This window comes from Ictalurus punctatus, chromosome 17, assembly GCF_001660625.3.
Source record: "Ictalurus punctatus breed USDA103 chromosome 17, Coco_2.0, whole genome shotgun sequence".
NCBI lineage: Eukaryota > Metazoa > Chordata > Actinopteri > Siluriformes > Ictaluridae > Ictalurus > Ictalurus punctatus.
Window position 1 is genome coordinate 1,745,756 of NC_030432.2, and position 8,644 is coordinate 1,754,399.

An 8,644-nucleotide genomic window follows, 5' to 3' on the forward strand; every position below is an offset into this window, starting at 1 on the left:
TAAAAAAGTTATCAGAAGCATAAAAAAGCTTTCGACTCGTGCAGCAGTCTTATTTCGTCTCGTTCCTGCTGATATTTGCCTCAAACGTCAGGGCTGATATCGAAAACTGACCTTTTTGTCTGCACGGGTCAACTCGTGTTTATTTCGGCACCCCCTCCAGCACCGTCTCTTTAGCCCTGCTTCCGAGTGCGTCTCATTCCTCACGACTTTTCTTTGCACCCAAGTGGCATATAACAAAACACGCCTGAAAGCCTGTCCTTGCCAATCAATCCTACCTGCTGTTCATGAAGGAAGGGATTTGCAACACCACAGACCAGGGTTTTTTTTGTTTTTGTTTTTTTTTAGCATATTGTTCAATTTATTTTTTTGTTGCTATTTATAATATATTAAATCAACTGATTCGTTTGCAACAAATCAAACTGAATTGCAATAACGGATTTATCATAAACGTATAATCATACAGTACAATCAAACTCCTTCTATCGATGTTAAATAAATTGCAGAAAACTTCATATCAATAGTTTCTAATCTGTTAACTGTAGAAACGATAACATATTAAAGGACAAAAAAATGTAAGACAATTAAGCCTTAAATTTCACTTCTCGTCCAGATCTCTTGAAAAGCCGCTTTGTGACCACGTGTGCTGTTAGAATTGCTTTATTTAAAAAATGTCATTAAACTGAATTTAGTAGTGCTGGGAATCCTTTCAGCATTTTGACCCACAATGGGTCATACTGAGAGGCAACACAACCAGGACCCTGATGAGCCTGTGTATACAGTCTGAACCCAAACACACACACACACACACACACACACACACACGCTGAATATATTACACTGTTTAATATGCAGCAGCGATGTGTTTATCGGGAAAGTTTCCAGTCTCAGCACCGAGGAGGATAAATAACGTAATATAATACGAGGATCATAATCTATAACCGCGCTAGAGCCGCTGTGTGTTTATCTCGGGCTGTGACTCAGTGTAATATATTTTACAGCGATGGCTGCAGTGTGTCGCTCTCCTCAGCTATTCATCTTCTTTTATCCTTGGGAAATTTAGCCTTTTGTTTTCTATTGTGTAGAAGATGAAGGTTTTGTTTATGCTGGAACTCTCTCTCGTATAGATCCACCTTTTATTAAAGGGGCTAAGAGCTCGGAGACACAGGTGGGACGTCCCGGAGTTCTGCAGTGTGACGCCACAGCAGTGCCCAAACCAGAGTTCGAGTGGTACCGAGACGACAAGAGGTACAATCTCTGCTAGCATATACACCTATTACGCTTGGCATAGAGTGACTGTTGCTTACCGGAGAGTAACTGATACTACTATTAAATAACACTGAGAGCAAGACTGCTAGTTAATACACTTAGCAGTGCGTGTCATGGTCCAAGTCCGGGCCGGAGCCTCTGGGTGTTTTTTTTTTTTTTTTAACCCCCCATTTTTCCCCTTCCCAGTGTTTCCAGTGTTTTCTCTCCCTCTTGTTTCTGTTTGTGTGGGTGCTTGTCCCTGGGCGTGACACTCCACTTCTTGAGAGAGAATTCTGCTAGTACATTTGCTTAGCATTCAAACAGGAATCCTACTAGTAACATTGCTTAGCATAAGGTTCTAAACCCATTAGCAAATTAATTTAAATGCAGACACTAATTAGACTACTAAATTTGCTTATCATAGAGGGACTAATCCCACTAGTAAAATTGCCTAGCATGCAAAGACTATGCAAATAATGACTTAAAACGTAACACAATAATTACATGTGCTTATCATGCATAGACTAATCCCCCTAATACAATTATTTCTCTTGCAGAGACTAATCCCACTAACAAAATTGCTATTAAATTTGGTAAGAATACAAAACTAATCACACTAGTAAGTTTGCTTAGCATGTAGAAACTAATCCCACTAGTACATTTGCTAAGTATACGGAAACTAATGGCACTATTGAATTTGCTTAACATGTAATGAAAAATATATACGTAATAATAATAATAATAATAATAATAATAATAATAATAATCTCACTAGTAAATGTGTATGGGATGCAGAGGCCAATCCCACTAGTTAAAGTAAATCCCACTACTAAGGTTGCTTAGCATATCGAAACTAAACATTCTAGTACATTTTCTTAGCATATAAAAATGAATCCCACTACTTAATTAGGAATTACTTCACTTAGTAAATGTTCTTAGCATGCAGAGACTAATCCCACTGGTAAAACTGCTTAGCATTCAAACAGGAATTCTACTTAGTAACTTTGCTAGCATAGGGTTCTAAACGCATTACCAAATTAGTTTAGAAGGCAGAGACTAATTAGACTACAAAATGTTTATCATCATCATAGAGGGACTAATCCCACTAGTAAAATTGCTTAGCATGCAAAGATTAATCCATTTTAATTCATAATTAATTTAAATTTAACATAATTACATGTGTTAATCATGCAGACTAATCCCTCTAATACATCTGTTTAACTTGTGGAGACTAATCCCACTAGCAATTGCTGGTTGTATATAGACTAAACCCAATAGAAAATTTGCTGAGCATACAGAAATTAATGCCTTGAATAAATTTAATAAACATACAGAGACTAATCCCACTTTAAAATTACTTACAGACTAGTACATTTCTTTTTTCCCCAGAAGGTCTAATCCCAGTAGTTTGCTTGGCATAGAGGGACTAATCAAGAATGCATTGATGAATCGCAGTACTACATTTCATTAGCATAAGGGCCTAAACCCACTAGGGATTTGCATGCAGGGGCTAATCCCTAATAATGAAGCGTTAAAAAAAAAAAAAAGACACTGAGTTTCTGGTGGATTAGCCACACTTACTGTACAGATACTTTATATACTAATAAATACAATGACCAATGAGCAAATACCCCTGCTAGTGAACACAACATAGAGGAACTGTTTGAACCTGAATTCACTGAGCGTGTGCTTCTATTTACTATAAAATATTGTAAAATGTTCTCTAGTGCATTAGTCCTGCTCACATGCTAATGTTTCAGCCTGTAAACAGTTTGATTACATGCATTTCCCTGTCTATTATTGACATGTTTATATCTTCTAAAGTTGTTCTGTGCAGCGTAGTACAGGTTCACTTAATTATAGATTTCTCTCTCTCTCTTTCTTTCTCTCCCTCTCTCTAGGCTGTCGAACATGCAGGGGATTAGTATCCACATCATCGGCTCTCGCACTGAGCTCATTGTGGCCAACGTCACAGAGGACGATTACGGAAACTACACCTGCGTGGCCACCAACCGGCTGGGCATACACAATGCTAGTGTGTTTCTCTACAGTGAGTACACACTAAAAAAAAAAACACATTGTCACACGTACATTAGGTAATGATTAGGCTGGGTTTTGGTTAATGGCTGTTAATAAAATATAAATAATTAGTATTTTAAAAACTGCAGTAAATTTGGATAGCATGCAGAGACTAATCCTCTAAAATACTTAGCATGCAAAGAGTAATCCCACTTAGTAAATGTGCTTAGCATGTAGATACCAATTACAGTGCAGCTACTTAGCATATAGGGACTAGTAAATTTACTTGACATGCAAAGACTAATCCCCTAGGGAATTTGATTATAATGCAGAGACTTGTCCTACTAATCCCATTAATCAACTGCCTCACCTGAAGGGACAAACCCCACTAGAAGAAAATGATAGGCATAGAAGAACTAATGCCACTAATACACTTGATTAACATACAAAAACTAATCGCACTAGTACATTTCCTTATTCCACTAGATTATTTTTGACATAGAGACACTAATCCCACTAGAGAATTTGTTTAGCATGCAAAGAATAATCCCACTGGTGATCTTTTTAGCATACAGAATTTAACCCACTAGTAAATTTGCTCATCATTGAGAGACAAATCCTACTAGTAAATATACTTAGCATAGAAAGACTAATCCCCCTAGGAAATGTGTTTATCATGCAGAGTCTAAACCTACTAATCCCACCAGTATGTTGCAGAACATAGAGGGTAGATTGCCTAACTTAGAAGAACTAATGCCACTGATACATTTGTTCAGCATAGAAAAATAGTCCCAGTAGTAAATGTCCTTATGATATATGGACTAATCCCACTAGACAATTTTTAGCATGCAGATATTAATCCTGCTGGTAATCTTTTATTTTTATTTTTTTTAGCATAAAATGATTTGAAACCCACTAGAAAAGTTTGCTTATCATAGTGAAACTAATCCCATTAGAAAATGTGTTTAGCATGCAGAACATTTGCGTATCATTAAGGAACTAACCCTACTATAGTTGTACTTAGGATGCAGATGCTAATCCCTCTAATAAATTTGTTTATCATACAAAGACTAATCCCACTAATTAATGTGCTTAGCCCATAGTGGCTATTTTATACTAGGAATATATCTAGTTAATCAAATTCCAGAATTTCAGTTGTGGCATGGTCTTGTTTACAACTTTTCAGAATAAAATCTGACTAATTGTTTGTCAAACAGTCTTACCTGGGGGAAACTCATAAAGCAAAGTCACCCTAATGTGCTTATGATAACAACAGCTCACAAACCTTTATTTCATAACAACCACAGGCGAATCATCTTATTAAAGAGCTATGAAACAGTACAAACCTCACTTACAGTTTTCAAATGAGGCAGGCTGTTTACACATGCCAACCTAATCAGAGGATAATTCATTTTATTTATCTTAATATCAAATAATCAAACAAACATTTGGAGAAATTTTCCAGGATGCAATTCACATTGTGGCCACCAGATGTGGCCACCAGATAGTTTACATAGTTTTGTCATTATTAACTAGGTTTAAAGTTTGTAAAGCATCCTCAGGTTTCAGAAAGGCACACTATTTATTATTATTATTGCCAAGTTCTTAGAATGCGTTCCTCACTTTTGCCAGCAGATGGCACACTGCACCAATGAATGGCCTGTCAATGGCTTATCATTTCTACAGGAATTATTTAAATATATAACATATATATATAGTATATGTATATGAAACGTAAAGAGTTTACTTGTAATCTTAGTTGTAATTTTTTTTTACAATAATCTTGAAGGGTGCCAATGATTTTGGAGTTGTCTGTTTATTATATAAATTTCATTAGAATTTGCATCATTTAGTTATTCAGCATCTCGCACACACTTGTTTATTTTCTTCTCTCTCTCTCTCTCTCTCTCTCTCTCTCTCTCTCTCTCTCTCTCTCTCTCTCTCTCTCTGTTCAAGGACCTGGAACCGGGCGGGACATCAATGGCTCTGCCTCTGTGTGTCAGTCATTGTGGCTTCTCCTTCTGCCCCTCCTCCTGCCTCTACTCAAGTGTTAATGCTTAGCGCTGCACTCCTTCACCACAACGCTCCTTATCCCGCTCTTCTTCATTCCTCCTCTCACTCTAACTCCCGCCTTCTCCTCTCTCCGTCAGACTGTTTGCATTTCCATTCAGTATAAACCGTGCCTCCTTGCACGCAAATCTAGGTACACTTCCGATTACAAAAGTTGAACAGAACGGGCTAGTCGTGTGCTTTAGTGTTGAAATTTTCAAAATGAGAATGGATTACCAGACCTGAAAAGAAGCAGCAAGATGCTCTTTCTATGATAAATTGTTATTATTTACTTGTTTTTTTTTTGTTTTTTTTTTTACTTTGGCTTGTTTTGTTACATTCGCAAAATCTAGCGAGAGCTATATAACGCTAACGGCAACGAAATCAACCAATTCGTTGAAAAAGTAACACATACTGAAGGGAATTTCTGGATAAATTGATTCTAGTCTGTGTCGAATGTGTACCATGAATGTCTAGCGTTAGACTTAGCAACTAACACTTAGCATCATTGTCTGGAAAGTAGCCAGTCAGTAACTTTTTTGGAACCTTTTGAATCTTTGCAAAATACTATAAGAAGCACTCGGAATGTCTCCTGGACTTTATTAGCACCTCATTCAGTTTGGGCTTACCAGCTAGCAGATATATATATACGTAATGCCTGACTCTAAAAGTGCTAAAAGGTAAACTGTAAGCTAACAGTGAAAAATCTAACAAACTAGTCAGGAATCTTTGTATACAGCAGGCCTGTGAAAAGCTCTGAAATAAAAACATAGTGAGACCTCACTTCCTGTTAGCAAACTCAAAGTTAGTGAGGGAGCGTAGATAGCTGCTGTGTAATTGAAGCGGTTGAATTTAAAATGAATGAACAAATTTGGTTTGTGAGAGCAACACATCCTCCACACTATGACCTCACAATTCACAAATCCCTGTGTGGTGACTGTGAAAAATGAAATGTTATAAATGAAACGGTCAATATTAGCGCTTAGCAAGCCAAGGGTCTGAGGTATGTTTTCATATGAAATGGCTCTTGCTAGAATTCCCACAGGTGAGAGTTTTAATTAAAAGGGAATCTCTTGTTGCACTACTTGAACAACAGAATCAAAAACTGAGGGTGTGTGCCGAGAGATGATCGTTGTTATTATTTTTATTTTATTTTTGTTGTTGTTGTTTTACTCCACATGTAAAACAAGTTCTGTTCTGACATGTTGGGCGTCACTTTAATGAAATCTCATTAAACCATATTAACCGTGTTTCTGCGGGGGGAAAAAATGTTCCATCACTTTACTGTGTCCATTTGTGGAAAACGTACCATACTGCTAATCTGTGTGAGACTTTTTTTTTTGGACTGAAATGTACGACACCAATGAATGCTCTGCTTCTTCTTCTTCTTATTATTATTATTATTATTATTATTATTAATATTATTATTATTATTAAAATAATTCTCATTTCTTTTATGAATTTTTCAAATGGAAGCTCACAAAGCTGTTTTTTCTTTTTTTTTTTCATTCAAGATTTCAATTAACGTTGTATATATGTACTTGAATCCATTGTCCTTATATATAATTATATATATATATATATAAATATATTATTAAAAAAAAATGAATATATTATGTCCATGTTTCTTAATAGGCTAGTGGATTTGTCGAGGATTAACTTGTAGTGTTGCATCTCGGTGCACCCTGTAAGTAAAATCGATTAGGAGACAAAAAGATTTTAAATATCGGGGGAAAAAAACAACGCGTTACTGTAACCTCTCGGGTGAAAGTTAGAGCAACTGTACCTTTGCGCTGATCTTCATATTTTTCGTTTTTTTATATAACTTAACGATGATTCCAGTACAAAAATGAGAAAAGCTATGCGCTTGTTGCCAAAAAAAGTTTTTAAAAATAAATAAATGAGGAAGCTGCAGTATTGTGCCATTTAAGATGAATTATAATGTTTGTTATAAAATTCTTTATAATTTCACTTGCTAGGTTTATGTTAAGGCTACGTTTGGCATTTTGTTTAAATGCGACATGGTTCTCCATCATATTTGTCCACCTTGTAGATTCATTTAAAAATCTTCGTAAAGTTACGAAGGATGCTCGATTTTTCTCCTTGACTTACGATGTGCTTACACTGCGAGCCCCGCCCACAATTGTGATTGACAGCGCCATCAGCCAATGAGCTGGGTCGATGCCTTGTTAAATCTACAAACATGTCTCTGTCCAAAATGCTAGAATTCATGACTAGTTAGCAAAACTCCCCCAAAACCAAAACAACTCGTTACAAATGGTGCCACGTTAACTAACTGTAGCTACACAGCTATGTTATCTGTATTTAGAGGTCGTATTTGTTAAGTTTCCCTTTTTTTTTTTTTGCAAGCATTTATGTGGTAGAGCGCTAACTCATGGGTTACTAAACTAACAGGCGATTAGCTAGCTACTACTATTACTAACTATGTTGGACAATTCTAGCATTTGGGATACAGCCATAGAACTGTGTGTGATTGAACTTCTTCACAGTTTAGAGTAGGCGAAGCTAATCATAAAGGGCTAGTGATTCCCTTTAGGCTAAATTTTTTTCCCTCCCGCAAAATATTCAAACGATTGCTTTACCTGAATAATTCCACAGTATATGTCCTCCTACTCTAAAATGTGACTGTTTTGCGTCCCACCTGTTGAATGCTGATGTGCAAATGTGTGTATATGTTTGAGTTTTATGTGAATGCACAGACTTACACAAGTTACCAGGTCCAGCTAACAAACAGCTGCCTCACGTGTTAGCCTTTCACGCCCACATAACTATGTTTTCCTGTACATTTTTTGGTTGTTGTTTTTTTCCCCATACGTATCTGTGAAGTTTACACCCTCATTACATCGCAGCAACATTTTGTAACAGCTTTGTTTTGTTCCAAGGTTACTGCAATCAATTTCTTAAAAATCGTACGTACTGTAAAAGTACCGATGAAACGTTCAGAAGCTAAATAAAGTCATTTGAATTTGACATGATGCGATTAAACTGGTGACTTTTTTCTTTCTTTTGTGTTTGTTCGTTCGTTAGTTCATTTGTGGTGGTGTGTGACTTATGGTGTGAATTCTTTCATATGAAGAACAAATAAACTAACAGATCTCGAACATAATTTCTTGGTCCAACTGTTCCTTTAGAGTCTATTTTTATTATTATTATTATTATTATTATTATTATTATTACTATTACTATTATTATTAACTCAATTAATTTTGATTTATTAGTAAATAATCAGTTCAAAGTTTCTTCCAAATACCTTTCTTTTCTTTTTTTTAAACAGCAAACCAAATATTCACAAAATTATAAGCGAGGTCAT

The 8,644-nt window shown here is 36.0% G+C and overlaps 1 protein-coding gene across 2 annotated transcripts in view; it reads left to right on the plus strand.

Annotated features, from left to right (window-relative positions):
* lsamp (limbic system associated membrane protein) overlaps positions 1 to 8,304 on the plus strand; it is a 241,228-nt gene extending 232,924 nt beyond the window's left edge. For both annotated transcript variants that reach the window (XM_047161572.2, XM_017491048.3), the window contains 3 exons: positions 1,125 to 1,245; positions 3,147 to 3,295; positions 5,221 to 8,304. In XM_047161572.2, the coding sequence (XP_047017528.2) occupies positions 1,125 to 1,245; positions 3,147 to 3,295; positions 5,221 to 5,318 (368 nt within the window). In that variant the 3' untranslated portion in view covers positions 5,319 to 8,304. The remainder of the gene's footprint in view (positions 1 to 1,124; positions 1,246 to 3,146; positions 3,296 to 5,220) is intronic.
* Positions 8,305 to 8,644: the final 340 nt, after the last annotated feature.